A 25,497-nucleotide genomic window follows, 5' to 3' on the forward strand; every position below is an offset into this window, starting at 1 on the left:
GGTGGGGTGGGTGGGGGTGTTCTCCCTCCCTATTGCTCATATATCATTAATGGACGGCCCTCCTCTGCAGTCTGGGCCTTAGTATAGGCAATAATAAAATACTAGGCATTAGTATGATCCAAATATGACTCCCCCCTCCCCACACACACACGCACACACACACACACACACACACACACGCACACACACACCTCTCCACAGTCTGAATCAGGAGGGGTGAGCACAGCCACTTTATGCAGTGATTGGTCAGCGGACCAGGAATGAATGAATGGGGGAGGAGTCAGGGATGGATGGAGGTGTGATCACAGGGTCGGTGTTCTAATGCAGCTCAACTCAACATGTATGTTTCCACGTGTTTCATATGTTCATGCATTTTTCTGGTTCTGCTTTCAGACAAAGGAACAATGAAGAAACGTGACAGTATGTTTACCAGCAGCCATGACAGGACATTACGTTTTCATTGGATTTCTTGCATTTCTAATGTCACTCATTTAAACATCAGAAATGCCGCTGATTATTTAGACCTCCACAAGGTTATGTTGCTCAGGTCTCTTCTGGGGGTACCCAAACCCAGCCCCTCCCCCAGCTCCCCTGTAATTCAAACACTGGTACCAGCACAGTAACTCTGTGGATCACTTCTACACCAAGAACCCTACAACCAACACAACATAACAACCTGAAATCAGGGAGGAGTGAATGTTCCAGCTGTCCTCTGACGTTGTCCTCAGGTAAATACTGCTGCACACGTCTGTCTGTCACATGATGTTAGGTCTGTGTTTCTGCTGAAGCACACACTGTGTTTCACAGGTACATGACCTACACAGCCCAGTGAAGTAGAAAACAGACACAGGGTTAACTGTAATGTTCTCGTTCCCCAAACACTGCGACATTGATGAGCGGGCTTACGGACAGGAAGTCTGAGCTCTGACACTGTGAGAACTGTCTCATCATCACCAAGAACCAAAGAGAGGATCGTTTAGGAGGCAGAGAAGGTCACGACCTGATCTCCATCAACAGGACGAGAGCAGAGACTGATGCGACGTCCACACTACTCCACAGTTCTACAGCCCAGTTTCAGAAACGCTGCTGGTCCCGTTTTAGTTTGAAAACTCTGGTGTTGGTGTTGTTGTCTGGACTCGCGAAAACTGAGACCTTTGGAAACGATGTCATTGACACCCACGCTCCCTGATTGGGTCTTATCAGCCCCAACTTCCAGTGGTGGATACAACATGATAAGGAAATACTGAAGAGTTACTGACCTTGTTGTCTTTACTAGCAGCTGTTGTTCAGTTAAATTCTATATTTTAACGCTACAACTGTCTTTAATGTTCCCCGTTCGTAGTATTTTGTGCAACTAATCAACTGCAGAGAAGACTTTCTGCTACCTGTTTATACAAGCTCACGCATGCTCATTGCACGTGAATGGTCATGTGATATGTTAGTCTTGTAGTGTGGACGTAGCCTGAGAGCAGCTTCAAGTTCCTCACAGAGCACATGACAGATGACTGTCCACACCGATAAAGTGGTGAAGAGTCTGAGAAACTCATCCAGGACCCCGTCACCCCAGCTGTAAGCCTCAGATCCTGGACCAGCAGGCTCCAGTTTTCCCCCACAGCACTGTCCGACTGCTGAACAGTGGACAACAGCTACGGCAACACACCACCCGCTACATCCACCCATAAACAGGTACACTGACGGTCAGGAGGTGAGGAGGGTGAAGGCGTGTGGTACCTGGTAGAGCTCGATGCGCTGCTCGGACACTCGGGCTCCGGGGTTCTGGAGACGGAAGATCCTGAGCTCAGCCTTCACCAGGTTCGACGCATTCTTCTCCATGGACGACACGTCAAACGTCAGCCGCCTGAAGTAAGGGTTGAAGTGTGTCGGAGAGATGACGTCTACGGAGAGGGAGAGACAACGGTTAACTGAGGGTTTACTGTGAGACTGAGGTTCTTATCTGGAGACATCTACACTGATATGAGGATATGTGCTCTGATCTAAACGATAGTGAGGACAGATCTGGACCTGGATCTACATCTGGGTCTGCACCTCACTGCTACGACCAAATAGAGACAGAGCAGGTTCCCTTGGCTCTGAGATGTCATGACTCTTAATCCCTTTTCTGCGTGGTTAATGCTCCAAACTTTAGTTTATAACTCAGACTTTACTGTTAAAAATCTGATGACATCACTATGACATCATCAGGGTTACTTAGTGCTCCCTGTGACCCATAAACAGATGTTGATGTGTAAAAACTGTGGAGTGTCCCTTTAAAGATCAGTGTGAATGCTGAACGTTCCTCCTGACGTCAGACTGTAACACACAGATCAGTGAACCCCCTGACACCCAGAGGCAGATAACACACTCCCCCAGTGCGTCAGCAGACACACACACACACACACACACACACACACACACACACAGACAGACACACACACACACAGTAGCAGCAGCACAATCCCCTCTAACACTGAGCAGCATGTGTGTGGACGTGTTCGACACATGACTGGGTGACACACACAGCACTGACAGCCACATGTGTTACCATGTCTGACAGATGCTCCGCAGCACACGCGTGTAGAGCGATACTGGAAACCATGTGTGTGGTGGGGGAGTGTGTGTGTGGCGGAGCAGTGTTTGACAGAGTCCCACAGCTCTGAGAGTTCAGATCCTGGAGGTCTGATGTCTGTAACGTAAGGCAGAGACCTGGATCAGACACACACTGTGGTCTGTTTACACAGAGTCACAACCACAGCAACCACACACACACACACACACACACACACACACAGACACACACACACAGACACACACAGACACACACACACACACACACACACACACACACACACTCCTAGTTACTCAGGACTGTCACCAGCAACCTGTTTATATAACACAAACATCTGTATTAACATCTGTATCCAGACTTGTGACAGTTGCTGTTGTAAATCATACACACCGCCTCTGGATTCACTTGTTTTCCACACAAACTATACTGCATCTAACTAACATTATATTTGTCCCATGTACATGAATCTGTGTAAGACTGATTTATATTGAACTCTTTTAAATAAAAAATAAATAGGTGTAAAATGAGTCTACATGAAGTCAGAAACATGTTAGATGATCTTTCTTTCTTAATGGGTGGAGCTCAGATGAATGTGAAAATCTGAATAGTACTTAAAGAAGCTTCCTTTGCTTCTCCACACGCACTGTCAAGACAGTCTCAAACTTTAGTTGATCAGTCGAGCAACATTTACTGTGACGCTTCAACATCAGCTCATGAGGTAAAAACAGCTGTACAACATCTGTCGAGCTGCATCTTGCACCGCTCACATCAGCTGAAAACTGATGCTTTATTATTCCGGTCATTACATTTCTGTGTCTCCACAGAAGCAGCTTCCTCTGTCACACAGGAGGCGTTCAGGTGCAGCACTGAGTGTAGGTCACCTGTGTTTTCAAAGAGCTCAGAGACCAACACGCACGTCACAGGAACCCTTACCCTGAAAATACAGTCTGGGTGTAGAACACAAAAAAAAATGTAGAGTGGCACCTTTTAACTTAAGGCTTGCTTCATTTACCAGTTGCTGTTTCCACAGTAACAATGAATGAACAATAATACAGTAATACAGTAATACTCACAGTAATACAGAACAATAATCACTATGATTACTGAACAGGTCAAATGTGTGTAGAGTGTACACTGAGTGACAGGTGATGTCTCAGGTGTGTCACCTGTCTGACCCGTCGACATCACTCACTCTTTCGGCTCTGACTGTCGGTGGAAACTCTTCTATTTGTTTGATGGGAGGCAGTAACATCCTGAGAGGATGTGAAGTGTGTGTGTCAGTGCCTGGAGGGAAACACCCTGCAGCAGCAGACTGAAGCCTACACAGGGATTTACTGTCTGATTCAGCTGCTGGCTGTTTGTCCAGAGACAACTCTCAGGACTGTCACAGGTACCTGTGAAATACCTGCTGCTGTGGGGCTCCAACATGGCCGTCTGTCTCTGCTCATGCGTCCTGACAGTGTCTGCATTCTAACAGGAACTAGGCCTTCGATCTACCAGTCACCATCACACCATGAATCACCTAGTTCTGTACAAACAACTCCACTAAGACAACAGGTGCTACATTATATCTGTATTTTCCCTCTATCCACAGATTCTCTGAACATCTCCTGTTCAGAGTCCAAGGACCAGGAGCCACCGCACTCTGGACCACCAGTCCACCACAGGACTCAGCTGGACCACAAGTCTTCAGTTTTGATCTGGTCCTAATTTACAACAGGAGAAACACTCAGGGAGATAAGGAGTTTATATAAAAAAACAAAAAGATAAAATCAAACGAATCAAAAGAAAACAGAAAAGAGGCTGCGTCCTGCCTCCATCCACCGCAGCTCCTCTACATCAGAAGTAATGTAGGAGCAGAGGTGAAGGAGAGGATGGTGGCCCTCCATCACCGTTCAGTCAGGCTGTACTTGCACACTGCGGTGCTTTGAGCTAAATGCTAAATATCAGCATGCTAACATGCCCACAGTGACAATGCTAACATGTTGATGTTTAGCAGGTATAATGGCTCAATGTGTTAGCCTGCTAACATGTGATAATTACCTCTAAACACAGCAGAGGCTGATGGGAGTGAACTAGACACTGAGATTTTGTCCTGAAGATGAATCTGTGATGCAGTCCACCTTAAACAACAGTGTATTAGTCCTCCTTAAACTACAGTGATGCAGTCCACCTTAAACTACAGTGATCAGGACCTGCTCTGTGAGTGTGACCACTACAGGCGGGTCAACAGGAACCTGCTGAAAACAGCACAGTGCTGATCGGGACCTGGTCCTGGTTCTGTGTGGGAACTCTTTGATCCTGTTTAATCCCTGTGCTGCTGGTCTGAGGCCAGTGTAGAACAGTGTGCAGTGTGAGCAGCTGAGGAGGATGAGCCAAGACCAACGATGCTCTCTCTCATTTCCTTCCACTCGTCAGCAGAGAAAGTCACACTTCAGCTCCTTGAGGAGCAGCTGAGGGCGGACTGTTTACACACTCTGCTGCAGCCTCATGAATGAGTCCGCTGTGCTCCGGCTCAACACTGGACGCATTGATGAGAGGCTCACACACACACACACACACACACACACACACACACACACACACACACACAAACACGATGGACACTCACAAAGAGAGCTCAGTCCTGGGTTGGACTGATATCTGCTCTGCTGAAGACTGATACCAGTATGTTGTTTGTTATTCACTCTGAATGAGTTTATAATGATGATGATGATGAAGGCTGATGAAAAGCTCATGAATCAAACTCTCCTCTGAAACAGTGAATGAAATGAAGCTGAGGCACAGTGAGATGAGTTTCACTTCACTCACAACACTGAGATAATCTGACATTAACTATATGAATGTATTGATCAGGGAGGAACGTCCACCACACTGGACCAGGATCACACTGGACCTGACAGCCTCAGTAGGCTTCAAGCAAACCACGACTAATGAGAGTGTTTCTACCTGTTCAGTGAAAGCAGGGTCTCTCTCTTCTCCGTGTCTCCACATGGTGATAACAGCCTGGCATACAGTCCCTCCTCTAACAGCATCCAGCTGCTCCCGGTGCTCACACCAAGAAACATGAAGTCAAACCTGAGAGACAGACTCACACCCTGCTGCTGTCACACCTCTGCACACCTCCACACACTTGGCCGGTCACTGTGTGAACTGGGAGTTAGTGTCAGACACAGCTGTGTCAGTAAATGTGTAGCATCCTGAAATCTTGTTGTCACAGCGACCAAAACCAACACCAGATATCACTGAATACCATGATCACATCTGGGAACTGGCACTGTACCAGACACACTGCACAGAAGTAAAGGATGAACTCGTCGTCTTCTAAGTCTGTCAGACTGTCATTTTGTGTAGTTTAAAGTGGAGAACGAGTGTGTTCATCAGTGAGCTGTAGAGGCGTTGGTAGGTGTGTTTCTGAACCTGGGACAGGGCCAAACTAGCTGTCCCCTGAAATAATCAGTCATAGGGTGATGTTTCCTCAGTGAGTGTTTACTCTAATTAATAATCATGTACCCAATTTACAAATGCACTCATCTGCACAACTGTAAAGCACATACCCTCATTTACGTTTAATCAGCATTTGTTTTTCTCTGAGACATAATTCTCATTTCCTAGAGTGTCACACAATTTGACTAAATAAATAATATATAAACAACTGTGTTAAATATTTATGTACAGGTGAATTCACAAAATGGCAGAAGCACTTAGACTTTACCCTCTACTCTGCAAAACCTGACTCTAACTTACTCTAAACCAGAGACAGTTGAGAAAGGAGACGGTTCACCGTAACTGTGCCACGTGGGTTTCTCCACCTCCCCGCCCCTTTAGGAGACAGGCAGCAGGTCTGAGTCCATTCAGGGGAGAAGTGAACATGATCATAGATTATGACAGATTCTTTTGGCCCCACAGTCACCGAAATAAATATTATTATATAAAGCCACAGATCTTCTGAACATTGTCATTTTTCAGACCGACAGATCAGGAGAAAATGAAGCTTATTCAGACCTCTCTCACGAGCTCTGGCTACACAGATCTCTCCTCTCTCTGTCGGTTCTGGTTTTGGTTTCACTCCCAGCTGCAGCACTGCTTAGAGTTTAGAGGGACTTATATATGAAACAATGTTTAAACTGAAATGAAACTTGTATTTTTTGCTTAATAATACTTTTGCTATTATTATCATTTAACTGTTTTTGGAGGGAAAACAGAGAGTATTATTAGACTGATATCATCTTGTACTGGGTTGATCAGATATTAAGATACCAGATAAAAATGAGCAGCAAAATCAGGTGCAAATTCATAATGTATCTAGTATTGTATTGTGTTGTTATGTTTTGACATGAACAAGCAATCATGACCACGCCCACTTAGGAGACAGGAAGTGTATCCCATTTTATACCATTGCCGCTGCGTTATCTTCTAATACGTTCTCTCGACACTCAAACTTGTATAAGAAAATAATGACGACAACTTTAGTAGAATAAAATACAGACAACATACTGGATAAATGGGAGAAATATCAGCGTGACAGAATAATGTTCCCTCAGTGAGAGCGTTTACACCAATGAGGAAAATCCCGTGATCTCTCCTGGGTATGTGGGTGGAGACAAAAGCAATCGATCCCAGACTAGCAGATAAAGACCACCTTGTAGATCACAAATGATATTATTATTATTTTAACACAACATGAGTCTCTACTGTTATTAAACAATTTGACTAATCTTTAGACTAATCTTATGATTTTTTTCTTATGACCTCATTATCTTTTTAATCTTATCACATGTTTAATCTTATTAAGGACTATGAATGAATTCACTGTCTTTTTAAACAGACCATTAGTGTATTATTCTTTTAACCTGTCACAACTCCAGCTCTGGACTCAACACACACACACACACACAGGCTGACCCTGATCTGACTGTCTTTACTAGAGCTGTGAAGTGAAGACTGCAGCCTCTTCTGATTGGGCTGAATTTTAAGAACAGCTGATTTGTTGGTCTGTTCTTTATGGTCGTAGTATACTTCATGTCAGTGAGCACAGTTAAATCCTCTCAGACAGTGCAGCAGGGGGCTGCCAGTTGAAGCACACTTGGGTTTTCTACAGAGTGAGGTCTGGAGGGAAATTCCAGGGGCTGGTTGAGAGTGTGGGGCCTCAGGAAATCCCTGACTGCCTGCAGGCCGCGGCGCACAGCACAGTCCGCCCACATCACTACCAACTTAGCCAGACCCGACATGAAAATCATCCACCACAACTGGCGCCGCTGTGGTCTGTGCGTGTGTGTGTGTGTGTACATCACTCCATCATAGTGATGGGACTAAAACAGGAGTGAGGCCAGTGATGTCACATCACACACATTCTCACACAGCGACATGGATGCTGCTCTTTCATGCAGCTCCTCCCTCTGAGAGAAGAGCTGATGTCACATGAGAGCTGTCACACGGGGCCGACACTGGGCCCCTGATTCCTGTAATCAGTCACTTCATTACTCATCACTCCCATTACCTCACATACCACTGGCAAAGCACTGAAGCTCGTGCTGTGTGGACGAAACACAAGTTAAAGACGTGCAGGGAGTTTATGACTGATTGTCCCCAGTCAGTGAGATTAACTGTGAAAGGAGCTGTTTAAAAGTTCTGCTATTGCTACATAGCTAACGTTAGCATTAGCAGCTGTTCCGTCTTGTCAAAAGCTTCAGCCATTGTTGCATTACAAGAGGTTATAATACGTCCTCTGAGCAGCTGCTTCTTCAGGACAAACTGGATGATACAGTGACAGACTGGGCCGGAGCTAGCTGGTTAGCATGCTAACTTCAGTAGAAGAGACAAGAGGTGGAGACAGCTATTGGTGAGTAAAGCAATGAAGTTTGATGTTGAACTTACAACTTTTCTTCTAGACTGGTAAGTAAACAGTTGCTAATGCTAACATTAGCTATGTAGCAATTGCAAAACTTACATATAAGCTCCTTTAAATGAACATGGACACAAAACATTGAGTGTATGACCCTGCTGACTCCACAGCTTCATCTTAATGCTTTAACCCAGGAGATAACAACTATCATGTCAGTTTACCAATGCTCAGCATTATCTATTAATTCAAAATAAAAGAGGACAAGACAAAACTGAAAAAAATGAATTTATAATTTTGTGTAAAACAGTTTTTTTCTTGACTTCCTTTACTGTCAATAATCTTTTCACCTCTCATTCTTAACCTGCGAACCCTGCTAGGGTCCTGACCCTGAGGTTGAACCACTGCAACAGAGTGATCAGAACAGTGAAAAGTCAGAAAGCAGTGCTATCATGACTACAGTTCATCTCAGTGAATAATGACGTACTCAGATGGAGATGTGGAGGATCTCTGTCATTCCTCTGCCTCCGGTTCCACATGAGCCTTGCACCTGTTTTACAGAGACTGTTTCAGGAGGCTTTCAGACTCAGACGTCTTCTCCAGATGTTTTAAAACCCCTAAAACTTTAAATCTAAGTCTCTTCAAAACTGAATATTCATGTCAACTTAAAAAACAATCACACAACAGCTGGACACAACAAAAACCTGTGCAGACCCTGCACGTATCGCACACGTTAGAAATGTGTCTGTTTATTTTTGGCCAGGATGAGAAACATGTCTGGATTGATATGACCCAAACTGTCCTTGCTCATCTCTCCACGTCTCTAACAGAACCTAAACACAACCATTTGAACTGTGTTGTTTCTGATGCTGGTTTTCAGTTGACGTCATGATGCAACGACTGAGTAGATTACACAACCTATCTACAGTACAGACATCTACGTCACTCTGTGTGAGGACAAGTCCAGCTTCAAGTGTTTTCTGAGATCTCCACTGGCCACAGTCAGAAGGTTTTAAGGTCTGATGTGCCTCACGTGTTCAGCATCCTTCACCTGAGGCTGACACAGTCGATAACAGACAGAATTCCACCAGTACAGTTTAAATAGTGAGCAGAGCAGGACCGTCTGTCAGTGACCAGTCTATTTCAAATAATAAAACCTTTTCCTGAATGAAGGACCTCAGAGTTCAGAGAGAACCTGGTGGAGGATCCGTCAGACTTCCTTCCTGAGGGGGGAGGGCTCAGACTGCTGTACTTGGCTGCTCTCACTCCTCTGGCTTGCAGACGCTCTGACTGGTGGCTTTGTCAGCAGAAACTTCACAGACCTCTTCCGCTCTGCAATGACAGAGTTAGTACCAGTGTGAGCGCCGGACTCCTGCCTAATCTGTCATTACTACATCTTTTCCATATGAAGTGCAACGTGAAAACAGCAGCAGGCTGCAGCGCACATGGAGAGATGGTGTTGGTGAGAGTGAAGCCTATGATTACGGCGGTCACTCTGAAATCATCTCTAATGGGGTCATTTGTAACAGAATTACAGTTTATTAAATCATTCATCAGTCTGAATATGTGCTGAGAGAACACCAACGACCCGGCATATGTCTGTAGCTGCACTCACTCCTGAGGCCGCTCACTGCAGTACAGGTGAACTACACATCTACACAGAAGATTAAAATAACATTCATCATCAGTGGTTAATTATTATCTTACAAAGTAAGTGACGAAGTTGCAAAGTGGATTTTATAGGTTAAAGGAACAATTCAGCATTCTGGGATGTCACTGACTCACTTTCTCGTGCTTATAAGTTTGCTTTTTGTTTGTTTTTACTAAAACTCTTGCTAGGACCCGCCTCAGTACTCTCTGCCTGAATTTACACTGCCATTGTTTTTTTGCGGCACTTTTTTGGCCTTTATTTGATAGGACAGTCGAGATCACCAGGAAATGCAGGGACAAAAAGCGGCTGGGAGTCAAACGGGAACTCGCCATCGGGTCGCCCAATTCATAGGGTGATGGATGAGGATGGATGGCAGTTGGTAGGTAATAAAACAAATTGGGCACTGTTGTACCTGTTTTGATAAGTTTACGCACACAAAGTAGTAGAAGGACACAAATGAAACTATGAAATTCTAAATTAGAAGTGCATTTTCACAAAAATCAGGACAATTCATGTTCCAGGAAAGAATATTATTTTCCAGTAAAGTCGCTCAAAAAAAGAGAACTATCCCATGAAAACCGGGACGGGTCGGTGAGTGCAGAATACGAATCAAATCAAAATGGTGAGATCCATGCAGGAAGAAGAAGAGCTGCTTACTTATTCTTTACAGATTAACTGTAGAGGTTGGGATGGTGTAACCTCCTCGCAGCCTCTCTTCAAACTCAGCGGCCGTGTTTGTTTTTCCATGCACAGTTGGTACCCAGTGGAGCATAGTGGCCGGATATAAATACATGGACGTCTGTACAGAGCCTCAGGTTCAGCCTCTGATGATGAAATTCACGTCCCCAGCAGAAACTCATGGATTATTTCCAGCGTCAGGCAGAGCAGCAGGAGGAGTTCTGACCTGTTACAACCACAGCTCCTAAATCTGTGCTCACACATTAAACCATCACCAACAGTGACCTGAGCAGAACCTGACACCGACCAACAACTGACCACTTACACACTGTAAGTTACCTAGCAACAAGCCTGAGTGAAAAATACTGAAGACCTCATCAGCCCAAACAGTCTCAGCTGGTTCACACTTTAGATTTTGTCCTTTTTCAAATAAAGACACAGAGTTATTATAATAAAACAAACGATGCCTCTGGAGAAGATGTAGTGAAATAAATTTGTGAACCTGGTTTTGTGGAAGTGAATATCTACTTCTGTATGTATTATACATACAGGTGCTGTTACTGGACAGCAGTTATGTGAGTGTGGAGACTGAACTGAAACAGGAAGCGGAACAACAGATATACATTCAGTTACCTGACGGAACAGGTTACATGTATCACTACACACCTGGGTCTGTCCCTGTGACTTTACGTTTCAGGTCTGAAAGTAGCCGTTTGTGACGCAGAGGTCACGGCCTTATGAAAGCTGCATGGCCCCTCCCAGCAGCCCCCTGACCCCGGCTGACCACAGACACACTTCCTGAGGTGTGGATGTAGCCGTTACAGGGAACAGCTGACCAAACTCTCCTCATTGAGCTGAACTCTCTCTGAGGAAGAGGTGTAATGATTCAGCTGCGGCTGGCCTCAACTTTACAGGCCACTTTACACAGTGTCAGGGAGTCAGAGGCTGCAACATGAAAGAGTCATTATGGTGTTGGCCGGGGCCGAGCGGGACACCTGCAGCGGGCAAACATCTGACTGAAGACAGGAAGAAACAATCGCAGCTCAAACTGTTTCACTTGGAGTCGGCTCAGGAGGACTTAGACTCAGTCCTCCACCTCAGCTCTGCTCACTCAGTCCAGGTCATGAAGGGTTTTTACCATTTCCCTTTTTATTTTCCAAACCTCAGCTCTCCTTCACGAGCGGAGCAGGTGGCGGCCATACTGCTCAGCTCCATGAACAATAACAGATTCAGAGTGTGGGAATACATAAATGAAAACATTTGCTGTGAAATAATTACGCTGTGAGGAATCCAGCTGTGACTGCTTCTGCAGATGTGCTGGCATCAGGACGTCCACATGTGCACATGTGTCTCCTGAGCTCCGGTCTGGGTTCTGGCACGGACATAATCATCATCATCATCATCATTATCATCTTTTTCTCCTCACACACACACAGTCGCATTATCAAGTGTCTAGTGTAATAATTAACATTTCAGTTGCCTTGGAAACTTCTACTGCAAAACATGTAGGTTTAATAAAACACAACATCACACTGTGAATGTTTAATGAGGAGATACTGTGTTTTTTAAATGGCGGGAGGAGGTGGGGGGAGGGGGTGGGGGTGGGTCCACGGTGCAAATTCCCCCAAACTCAGATTTATTAGCGGATGCGACTGTTTACTACCTCAGAATCACTCCTACCGTTGGAGAATGGAAAGAGCGGCCGAGTGTTGGTCTGCGGGGCTGAACGCTCGTCTGACTGGAGGGAAAAATATTTGACCTACTTTTCAGTATTTCTAACTTCAGACAGGAACCAGGGAAGAGAAGGACAGAGGAGTGAAAGTCAGTTTATTTAGAGAGTGAAATCACCACAAACACACTGACAGAAATAAATGTAAAATACATCAAAACAACAAGGTAAAAACAACCAAGTTGTTGGAAATGAATTCAATTAATCAACTGAACTGCGGGTCTCAGTCTCTGTTTATGATGAGCCTGGAGATTTAACGCACAGAAATGGATCAGAGGATGAAACTGCTCTGCCACCACAGCATCTGTGGAGAAATGAGATGGCCTGAGTCCTGGGATCTGGATCCACATGGAGGACAGTGCCGAATCCTGTCAGGTCAGGAGGTGCTGATCCAGGTGGGTTTCTGACCCAGATGAAACAAGGACAGAATAATGTTGTAAGATTTTTTTTTTTTTTAAGAATTCTAATGACTCTTCTTTGGAAATTTTTCATATCAAGTTGTATATCCATGTAAAAACACAAATGTGACGCTATTTCTTTTGTTCTTTATGTGTCTGCATCAGATTTTTTATTTCCCTGCTTCCTGCTGATGAAGGTCAGTCCTCATCATTCCTCATTAGTCCTGAGGTAATGATGCATCTGCTATTAAGAAGTTTAATTTCAACAGGAGCGGTTTCTCTATGAACTGTTCATAAACTAACACAAACACCTGGTTGACCAACACACTCTGTGTCCACGCAACACAACACGCGAGAAGGAGGAGTCTGCAGGTGACTGAACGTAGCCTGAGAGACAAAACCCAGGGCATACAGTCCTAAACCTATCACTACTGCTCAGTCTAAACTAATGCTGCTAAACTAATATAAACTGAAGGCGATACATCAATATATTTCCATCAACTGTTCTTGTTGTTTGACAGCTGCAGTAAAAGACAAATTTAGAGAGAGAATCAACCTGAGTCAATACAAGAGAGGGGACAAACACAGTCAGAAAGGTGGGGGACACGAGGAGGGGATGAGAGAGGGGGGAGAGAGGAAAGAGAGGGGGGAGAGAGGCGTCAGGAGTGAGAGAATAACAGTGTGAGAAGAGGACGACAGCCTGAATGGCTGACAGAGGAAAGAAAAGGATCAGCAGAGAGGGAATGTGAGCTCTCGCCTGTCTGGCTCCTGCTGACTCCGCCCCCTTCTCTCTCACCTGCCAACAGTAAATTGAAAACAACTCTGCTCATAATCCTGAACTAAAAATACACAGAGCTGTGAAGGGCCTGCACCGGGCTGTCAGTCTGCAGAGGCCCAGTTCACAGCACAAAACACACACACACACTGCACACATGTGACACAGAAACACACACACACTGACATGGATCGATGCAGGTCACACACAGCATGTGCACACAAGGGTGGGGGGGGGGTCCAAAAGTCTGAGACCACTTTCCCTCTGGGAACCAGTTCAGGAGCTTTGTCCACCAGTTACTGCTCTGATAACTGGACCTACACAGACCTCAGAAAGTTCATCACCTGTGTTTTAAACCAGGTCAGAGTTTTATTGTAACGTTACTATGTGACCTCTGACCAAACAGCATCATCAACAACAGCTGCTCACTGTATATGTGAAATCTGTTTACATATGAAAGTGACCATGAGCTCAGGGCCAGTAGCTCTATATTTCTAAATAAACTTTCCTTAAAGATACAAGTTTTTTATATAGTGAACAGCCTCAACGCAACCACCTGACAACACGTCCTGAACTGGGTTTAAAGGTTCTACATGAAAGCAGGTGGTGGGATTGTTGCTTCACAAGTCAGCCATGTGTTTACAATACAAGAGGTTATAATATGTCCTCTTAGCAGCTGCTTTTTCAGGACAAACTGGATGATACAGTGACTATCAGAAAGTGATGTGACAGACTGGGCCGGAGCTAGCTGGTTAGCATGCTAACTTCAGTAAAGAGAAAAGACGTGAGAGAGACAAGAGTTAACATTGGCGTTTGTTTCCAGCTGTTGGTGAGTAAAGGAGTGAAGTTTGATGCTGAACTTACAATGTTTCTTCTAGACTGGTAGGTAAACAGCTGCTAATGCTAATGTTAGCTATGTAGCAATAGTAAAACTCCCATATAGCTGAGAGAGAAAGTGCTGCTGAGGACAGAGACCGAGAGTTTGGACTAACACCACCTGCTGAAGCTGAAGTCAGCATCCCCAGCTCATTCTGCCCTCTGAGTCTGTGTCACCTACAGAACAACATCCTGTTGTATGAGATTATCATATGCTTTAAATAATGAAGTACCTAGTATCTAGAAGAAAAGTAAACAAAACACAATGTAAAGAATTCACCCTGAACGATGATGATTAGTTTCAATGTTTTGTTTCTCTTTCTCTTTAAGTTGAGTCAATGCTGACGGTCATGTCCGTCTGATCTGTGCTCTTCATAACCCTGTTCTCTCCATCAATGTGACTGACTGTTCCACAACAACACACTGAAGGTCTGGGCTCACGTCACACTCAGCCTCCTCCTGCATGATGAATGCTGTCAGTGCTGGATGGCTCACTGCCACTGTAGCTGTGTGGCAACAAGGCAATTAAATCATGGCAGACACACACACACACACACACACACACACACACACACACACACACACACAGACACACACACACGCACACACACACACACACACACACACACACAGAGACTGGCAGCAGTGCAGTATGACATTGCCTCATCACTCAGTGACTGACACACAGCCGTGACCACAGCTCTGCCTGTTGCATAACCTGAGAGCCACAAACACTGTCCACTCTCCCATCCAGCATATGAGCCACACCAGGCCCGGCCGTGGCCCGAGCACCACACGTCCCCCTCCCCTCCCCTCCCTTCCCTCCTGCACTGCTGTTAAGACTATCATCTTACTCGGGACTTGTGCCGTTGCTGTAAACAATACAGAGAGTGCTAAAGGAGAACTTGTTATTCTTCTACCTCTCTCACTCTCGCTTTCTTTCTCTCCCTCCTGTTATGCAACACTGCCTGGCTCAGAGGCTGAGCAGTTCAAATGGCAGCAGCGTCCAGGTCTTGCGTAAGTGAACAGAAAGCGGGCTCTCAACAACAACCCTGTGGTGAGGTCCGTCACTCAGGCAAATACCCTGAGGTCTTAAAGTGTTCAGCTCTCCCTGCAGCTGCTCCCCCTCCCTCTGATCTGGACTGCAGCTGAATGTGAGGACCCGGATCAAGACTCAGAGACAAAAACAACTGGACTGCAGTCACCACAGCTGACTGCTGGCTCTGCATAGAAATGAAAAATGACGGTCAGTAACCAGGCAGTCTGTTTGCAGCAACGCAGCAACAACACACCGACTGACATCAGCTGAGAAAGAGCTTCAGGTCCCGGAGACCAGAGGACACCTCAGTCTGAGTACACTTGAGTACCAACAGCACGCTGACCAAGACTAGACCAGCCTCAAGGCCTCAGTGTCATCTCAAACTAAGGCTGCGGTCGAAAAGTCTTTTTTTCTTAGGAAGGTTCCTAGCTGAGCAAAATGACCTGTAGTATCTGAGCAGCATCATGATCACAGCTGCTCCTGTTCTCTACATGAGGAGCTTCAGTGCTTCCTATCTTATCTCCTTCAGCCTAGGAAACACTGGACCTTCCTTTGCTAAAGGAGAAAATGCCGTCCCACAATTCCTTGCTGCACCAACATTTCATACAACATAATTGTAATTTTACCACAGCAGACCCACTTAAATGTAGAAACAACAGAGAAACAGTCATCATGAAGAACAAGCATACAATCTTTATCATCATCATCATCATCATCATCATCATAACATACACACATATAGGTTGTTTCAAAACCACTCACAGCAGTGAAAAATTCATTTTCTCTATTTAACAAATGTGTAAAAAGTCAAAACTCTATATAGCCTACTTATATCTGAATATAATTCACTCCTGCCGTGACTCAGCTGCTTATTTTTATTTAATTATTACATTAATCCTTGTGTTATAAATAAAGTTGGTTAAAAAAAAAAAAAACAACCAAGTGAAATCCCAGTTGGATTCTCCTTCACCTCATGACGTTTTCCTTCGAGGTCGAGGAGTCTGGTTTGAAAGGAGATTCTTTTGACTTTTCAACGGAAGTCAAAGTGTCAGCTCCTCAAACCACCTTTAGCCACACCCACTTATGCAGTGATTGGTCAGCTGTGTGGATCTGTCCTTTTACCAGAGTTCACGGCTTCTTCACAGCTCTACAGACTGAAGCAGGAACCAGGAGGCTGCACCGATGTCCGTCACATGACACAGCTGATAGATCAGACCTGTTGGTACCGCTTCACAATAAGTCTCCCCTTATAGAGGATTTATGAATAGTTCATAACTAGTTTATTAATTAGCTTGTTAACACTTTGAAAATCCTTTTTAAACTGCTATAACACATTAGATAAAAAGGGCAACAGTGACCTGTTGCTTGCCAAATAGTGAGCCCACATTTATCTGTACTGTTAAGCCTCATGTCTCAGCCAGCATTTTTACATGCTGCTTCATCACGTATTTGTTAAGTAAGTAGCAATTAACCAATGTCAGCATCTTAATGGTTGAAAAGTTTCATTTGGCAGATGAAATTATGCCAAATCAAATGATCAAATGACCAAAATCACACTCTGCAGTATTGTTCAACTTGTCATGCTCTCAGCAGCCGTCCTCATTCTAATCACAGGTGTGGATATGACATATTATATTAATGAGTTACTATTATTTAAGTAACTCATTGATAATTGATGATGAGTTTCACACTTTACAACAAGGTTCCTTTCGCCAGTTATAAATGGTAGTGACTCATTAGTGAGATGAATGAGTAGTGAGTATTAACTTGATCTTGCCAAATAGTGAGCCTGCATCGCCAAATGAAATCTGTTATAACTTGTTCATAATTGTTTAATTATGATTGATAAAGTGTTACCAACCGAATTAATGACCATTTATATAAATCATTTATGAATCCTTTATAAGGGTAGTCTTATTGTGAAGTGGTGCCGACACGTTTAAACCTACATACAGAGACATCACATGTTACATCAAACACATCTCAAGGTATCAGCCCAGATCCCTCCACTCAGTCTGAGTCAGACTCTGTTACTGTCAGTGAGGCCTCTGTGTTAAACATGTAGAGTTTGGTTGGATGAAGCTTCAGTAGCTCTGCACTGACAGACCTGCAGACGGAGCCTGTGTGAGTGTCTCAGGTCTGGACCTCCTCCCAGAGTCTTGATCTCCGTGTGTTTGTGTTCATGTGTTTTTACAAGACTCCCTCCACAAACCAGCAGCCGCCACACGCCTCTGTTTATTTACAGAGGGGCAGGAGATTAAGCAGAGGTTCACTCAGACCACCGCCATCCATCACACACACTCTGCAACACACACATCACAACACACACTCTGCAACACACACACACACACACACACACACACATCACACACACCCTGCAACACACACTCTGCAACACACACACACACATCTCACACACCCTGCAACACACACAAATCACAACACACACTCTGCAACACACACACACACAGACACAGACACACACACACACAAAAGTGATACCAAGGCAAACTACTACAGTACTGTTGTGACATGTTCAGAAAACCGAGAGGGTACGACGGACTTTTACTTTTACTCTGACACACACACACTCACACACACACACACTCACACACACACACACACACACAAACATACAAAAGTGATACCAAGGCAAACTACTACAGTACTGTTGTGACATGTTCAGAAAACTGAGAGGGTACGACGGACTTTTACTTTTACTCTGACACACACACACACACACACACACACACACACACACAGACACACACACAAACACACACACAGACACAGGGAATTTCATGCTGAACATTATGAATATTTTTCTTCCTGATGCTGCACGCCTTCATGATGATGATGATGATGATGATGATGTGATATATAAGTCAGACAGTGGTGTCAGATTCCTCCTGCTCTGACATGAGCCTGACTGTTGCTGTTACTGTGTGTTCAGTGTGAACCGGGTCAGTCAGGACTTTGTTATTCAAGTTCATTCTGGACCTTTCACTCAAACCAGCTGCTCTGAACTGTTTTACATATAACATGTATGAAATGAACAGCGAACTCTCTGCTGATGAAGACTCTGATGTAGACCATGTGATGAGGTTCTGCTCCCAGCTGCAGTGAGAACATTAAACTGTACCACACTGTGGTTCTGCTCCTGATCCACTGATCCACTGATCCAATCTGCTGGGCCGACACTGACCTTCATCCTTCTAGCCGAGGTTTTAGAATGGATTTTAAGATTTTATCGATTACTTTTAAAGCTCTCCGTTGCATCTCTCCTGGTTACATTTCAGACGTCTTAATGCCCTACATACCAGTACGCACCTTCAGATCCTCCGGCAAAGGTCTTCTGTCTGTTCCAGAGGCCCGGCTGAAAACTAAAGAGGGCAGAGCATTTGTAGTCGGGGGCCCTGAGGCTCTGGAACGATCTGCCCAAGGAAATCGGGTTGGTGGACTCTGTGTCTCCTTTAAGTCCCTTCTTAAAACATACTTTTATCTGAGAGCTTTTCCTGGTCTTACCTTCCCTTTAAGTGTTTTATTTCTCTTAAAATGACTCAGTACTGGTTTTATGCTCCTGCTCCTTTTTGCTTTGAAATGTATTGATTTTATTGATTCTATTGTTAAGCACTTTGAAAGTAAGTTTTTGAAGATTGCTCTATAAATAAAGATTGTAATTCATGCACACAATCTCTGCTCAGATCAACACACCTGAACACACACGCATACACGACCAGTCACACACACTGAGCATCCGTGAGCCGCTGTAAACAGGAAGCAGATGGTCTACTCTGCAGTTGATTCGTCGCGCAAAATCCTACTAACGAAGAACAGTAAAGACAGTTGGAGCGCTAAAATGCAGAGTTAACCTCCTCAACAGCTGCTAGCAGAGACAACAAGGTCAGTAACACTTGTGATTCATTATCCATGTTGCATTCACCACTGGTAGTCGAGGCAGACCGGAGTGGTGTTGACGAGAGGAGAAAACATAGCAAAAGATTTGTGTTTTAAAATGAAAACGTAGTAGTGTGGATGTAGCCTCAGGTTCAACACCACAGAGATGCCATGTCCTGACAGAAGAGTTCAGGTTTGAAATGTTGAGGGTTACTGGACAGAGTCAGAGCCGGGAGGGACAACGTGGGACCTCTGCTTTAGGGCTTCAGTTTGATTGCAAGTCATATTTTGTCTTTGGAGTGGAGGCAGGACGGAGGCTGCACACACACACTCACACACACACACACACACACACACACACACACACACACACACACACACACACACACACCATTAACCCTCCTCGCAGTCTCTGCTTCCTATTAAAAAGTGACACATCCTTCCTGCAGACTCTTCAAAGGCCTGATTAGAGGCTGATCTGAGACCTGTGGCTCTCGGTGTCCTGCAGCCACAGGAATGCCTCTTCACCTCTGCCGATACCTGAACACACACAGTCCACTCTGCTGGGAGATCAGCAGCTCCGAGTCTCTTCATTGTTCACACTGATGTCCTCCAGTGCTGTGTAATGTTTTCATGTGACCTCGCCAACACAAATGCTGTTAAACCTGCTTCAAAGTGTGTAATGTGGTGGATTGTTACCTGATGGGAGCTAATTACTGCTCAGTAAATAAGAGCAGAGAGCAACATGTGGTCCACATTTACTTTGTAAATACGCAGTAAATCTCTGGCTCCATGTTCAGTGCTGCAACAAACAGCCTCTCTCTGTTTGAAATGCTGGCCAAGATTATTAGAGCCTGACAGGAGATTTACAGCAGCGGGCTCTGTGTCACTGTCAGATACACTGCTGCTGGGTCTGTGTGTACTGTGTGTGTGTGTGTGTGTGTGTGTGTGTGTGTGCGCACCGTGTGTTTCCAGGACACCTCCAAAGCAAACAGAAGAGTAAATCAGCTGCTGCACATCATAACAGACAAACACTGGCTGTGACTGAGTGATCTCTGCACACACACAACATCATTAGCCTGACAGTGTGTCAGGCATCCTCAGCAGATACTGTAGACCAGTATCTGCTGATGATGGAGGACACACACAACAACAACAACACAACAACAACAACACACACAACACACCCTGCACCAAACCAAACCATCACGTCTCTGCACATGTGGAGTCTGATTCTGTTCACATGTAACTACAGATTTTGAGATTAATATGATCAGTATATATGATATTCTCAATACTGATCTACTGAGTCTTATTACATATTTCATTTTAAAATAAATATATTCTGGTGAAAAGCAGACGACCATGAGGGGCTGGCTGAGTGTATGAAAACTTCTCCACCTTTGTGTCTTTCAGGTGACGTTGTTTCAGGTCAAAGTTGAAACTGATCAGTCTGAGAGCAGCTGAAAAAGAATCCAAGTCCAGAGCAAAAAGATGGCTCTGATTATTAATATTATTCCTGCTGGATCCAGACCAGATAAACCAGAATCAAACTGTTCTGGTGAGATTTAAGTGATGTTATGTCATTAGTAAGAATTATCATTTCATTTACTCAAAGCTCTTAAAACACTTCTGCTGCATAATTTAATAATTTAATGTGGTATAAATACATTTAAAATGTCCAGAAGAACAGGTTATCTGTCTCTACGGTTTACATGAGGTGAATAAAGTTCACTGTTCTGTGATAATTCAGTATGAGACGTGCAGCAGTGACACTGAATGTGAACATTTAAACAACAACAACCAGCCTCTCATCCTCACTGTTTATATACTGTTAATATGAACGTCTCACTATTTACTACTGTACATGATGAATATGTCCACACACCCACAACAGTTGTTACTGAAGTTTACACTGTGGTGTAACATCACACCTGACATCACAACATCACACCTGACATCACTACATCACACCTGACATCACTACATCACACCTGATGTTACAACATCACACCTGACATCACTACATCACACCTGATGTTACAACATCACACCTGATGTTACAACATCACACCTGACATCACTACATCACACCTGATGTTACAACATCACACCTGACATCACTACATCACACCTGACATCACTACTAGGGCCCGAACTGATTTTTTGGGGCCGATGCCGATTCCGATATTAGGGAATAAAAAATTCCGATAACCGATATATCAGCCGATTAAATTTTTACATTTTTTAATTTAAAAATAGACGAAATACCTGTCTTTGATGGCTTGAATATAGTTCCAAACACTTGTTACAAAGATATAAATTGAAGGGAGAACATTTTACTATTTTAAAATGCTTTTATTATCAGAAAGTGTGTAGAACAAGCAGCATATGAACAATTTGAACATAAAATAAATCAAAAATATGATGTGCAAAAAGGCAGGAAACCTCTATCTGTATGAATTAAGACATTTACTTTCACATGCCCCCTCAGTACTAGAGTTCTTCTTATTATTGCCAATCTAACAGTAGGCTATAGTGCAAAAAGCACAACTTTTTTAGTAAACATCTTTGAAAACAAACAATAAAAAAGTAACTGCAAAAGATTGAGGTATTTTGTTATGTGGGGCATAACGTGTCAGCAGCGGCTCACCGCGCCGCAGCGCTATCAATCTGTAGCGGTTCTATTTTTGACGCTCCCGTTGCGAAATCGCGTCAAGCTCAACAGAGCAGATCGCACCAGACAGGAAGTCAGACACAGTATCAAAGTAAAACACTTCCGCCCCCTTTCAAAATAAAACACAACACGCACGTCATCTAACTTCACATCAACATTATGTATCAGAGCGGTTGATATAACAGAGTGGCGACATCAAAAGCTGTCGCCACTCTGTTAATATCAACCGCTCTGCACTGTATCAAGAGCAACGATCTCGCGTACGTTCCGTATTCTCGCGTGAATACGGCTGGCTCGCAAGGCAGCGCTGCGCTGCCGTAACACGTCCGGTGGGGATTGACGCCGGGCTGAGGTCGGAGCAAAACCGCGACGCTGATGTTCCGCGGCGCTAACGGCCCCGGTGGAAATCCGGTCTATAAGTCTTCACTATTTCACTCTGATGCGGTGTGACTGTGAAGCGTGACATGAAAGCAGTCGGAGCGTCCTCTACTGGATACGTAACACAAGGACATCATTTCTAAGAAAAATACCATATTACCTGCATTTTATTAGTGAAAAATAAGTGTAAACATCGGCGTCAATCGGCCAACTTTTGGTTGATTACCGATTATTCTCTAATGGCTATAATCGGTCAGGCCCTAATCACTACATCACACCTGACATCACTACATCACACCTGACATCTCTACATCACACCTGACATCACTACATCACACCTGACATCACTACATCACACCTGACATCACTACATCACACCTGACGTTACAACATCACACCTGACATCACTACATCACACCTGACATCACTGCATCACACCTGACATCACTACATCACACCTAACGTTACAACATCACACCTGACATCACTACATCACACCTGACGTTACAACATCACACCTGACATCACTACATCACACCTGACATCTCTACATCACACCTGACATCACTACATCACACCTAACATCACACCTGACATCTCTACATCACACCTGACATCACTACATCACACCTGACATCACTACATCACACCTGACGTTACAACATCACACCTGACATCACTGCATCACACCTGACATCACTACATCACACCTGACATCACTGCATCACACCTGACATCATTACATCACACCTGACATCACTGCATCACACCTGACATCACTACATCACACCTGACATCACTGCATCACACCTGACATCACTGCATCACACCTGACGTTACAACATCACACCTGACATCACTGCATCACACCTGACATCACTGCATCACACCTGACGTTACAACATCACACCTGACATCACTGCATCACACCTGACATCACTGCATCACACCTGACATCACTACATCACACCTGACATTACTACATCACACCTGACATCACTGCATCACACCTGACATCACAATGTCACACCTGACATCATTACATCACATCTGACATCACAACGTCACACCTGACATCATTACATCACATCTGACATCACTGATCACACCTGACATCACTACATCACACCTGACATCACCACATCACACCTGACATCACAACGCATCACACCTGACATCACTGCATCACACCTGACATCACTACATCACACCTGATATCATTACATCACACCTGGCATCACAACTTCACATCTGACATCACAACATCACACCTGACATCATTACATCACACCTGGCATCACAACTTCACATCTGACATCACAACATCACACCTGACATCATTACATCACACCTGGCATCACAACTTCACACCTGACATCACTGCATCACTACATCACATCTGACATTATTACATCATGCCTGACATCATGTTAAAAAATAACAAATTGTTTGTGTTTACATTGTCAGTCTTGTTTATCATCAGGTGAGAGCCTCCCTTCCTGATAAACACTTGTGTGTTTCAAACACTCCAAACAGAGATAACCCCGATGACATCACTCTGACATCATCAGAAGACGTTACACAGACTGAGGAGACTTGACATGTGTGTGTAACATTGGCTGAATTCCACTTTGACTTGTGACTTCAGTGTAACAGAAGAAACTGTTGCAACTGTGGGCACCTGTAGATAGACAAAGGGGAAGGGTGGGAGGTAACAGGATCAGGAGGGGGAGGGGGAGGGAGAGTGGGATGGGGAGGGGGAGGTTGTCTGGAGGGGTCTTTCCTCCACCCGTCCATAGCCCAGCAACAGAGTCTCTGCTGCTGGAATTTTCCATGGAGCAAGTGGCAGGGCACACACAATGTCTCCCAGCTAACTGGGTTTAAATAGACGACTGTGAGACCTGGGACAGTGTCTCCAACCCCCTCCATACACACACTGCTCACCCACCCTACCCCCTCACCCCCACACCGCCTCACCCCCTCGCCCTTCCCACCCTGCTGCCCAACATTTTTGTAAACCTTCCAGGGCCAGTGCCACACATTGCAGCCTCTGAGGACTTCCTGGCGCCCAACCAAATAAGGCTGATACCGTGTGTGTGTGTGTGTGTGTGTGTGTGTGTGTGTGTGAAGTTCACTTTCACACGTCCAGTGTGCAGAGACTAAATAAACACAGCCTATCAGTTGAAGGGTTAACTCTCTGCTGTCAGCGTCTGTCTGCAGATGTGAGGACCTGGCCAGTGTCACCAGTTCACATGAATGGTGACCAGTTGTGGCCCCTCTCCTCCCTGTGTGTTGACTCTATATTATTTATACCCTGTGAATGCTTTCCTGACTGCACTTGGCATCGGGCCTCTTCTATTCATATTGAAGGTGTTTACACAAGAGGCGGGGCCAAGGAAAACATTTAGTGCAGAAAACACCTTGGGGCCTTAGGACGTCGTCTCATTTATTTCTGCTTCACTTCACGTCTCTGATGTGGAGGAAACATGTTGGTTAACTTCTCTGCAGCTTCACTGACTCTGATCATTTAGCTTCTACAGCCGAGCCTTTCCTCTCATGTGTCTTTGATCTGCTGGAGCAGAAATTCATCTCCACACGGGAGGTCAAAGGTCAGGGTCGGCTGCAGATTCAGCACAGAGGCTGTCAGCAGAGCGGTGAGGCCACGCCTCCTGCCTGAAGGATTATTACACAAACAGCTTCCTCTGCAAACGTTAGGCGCTGAATGAAACCAGTTGTTTCAGCAGATCAGCACACACACACACACACACACACACACACACACACACACACACAGTTCATCAACATCACATCCTGTGAGGAGGCAGCTTCAGTGTGAGGGGATGCTGTAGATCCTTCAGGCTGCAAAGTGTTAGATAAACTGCTGTTACACAGTTTTATCTTCAGACACTGATTTGAATAAATAAAGGGCTAATCCAACAATTTTACAGATAAAATTAATAAAAACTTCCACACAGACAAATCCATGTTACA

General features: G+C 44.6%; 1 protein-coding gene across 1 annotated transcript in view; it reads right to left on the reverse strand.

The window, feature by feature from the left end:
- tgfb2 (transforming growth factor, beta 2) overlaps window positions 1–25,497 on the reverse strand; it is a 35,828-nt gene that overhangs the window by 7,941 nt on the left and 2,390 nt on the right. The window contains exon 2 of the mRNA XM_023418634.2: window positions 1,732–1,895. Within this exon, the coding sequence (XP_023274402.1) occupies window positions 1,732–1,895 (164 nt within the window). The remainder of the gene's footprint in view (window positions 1–1,731; window positions 1,896–25,497) is intronic.

The sequence above is a fragment of the Seriola lalandi genome, unplaced genomic scaffold (genome assembly GCF_002814215.2).
Source record: "Seriola lalandi dorsalis isolate HSWRI2012SDOR001 ecotype SW California unplaced genomic scaffold, Sedor1 jcf7180002054583, whole genome shotgun sequence".
Lineage (NCBI taxonomy): Eukaryota > Metazoa > Chordata > Actinopteri > Carangiformes > Carangidae > Seriola > Seriola lalandi.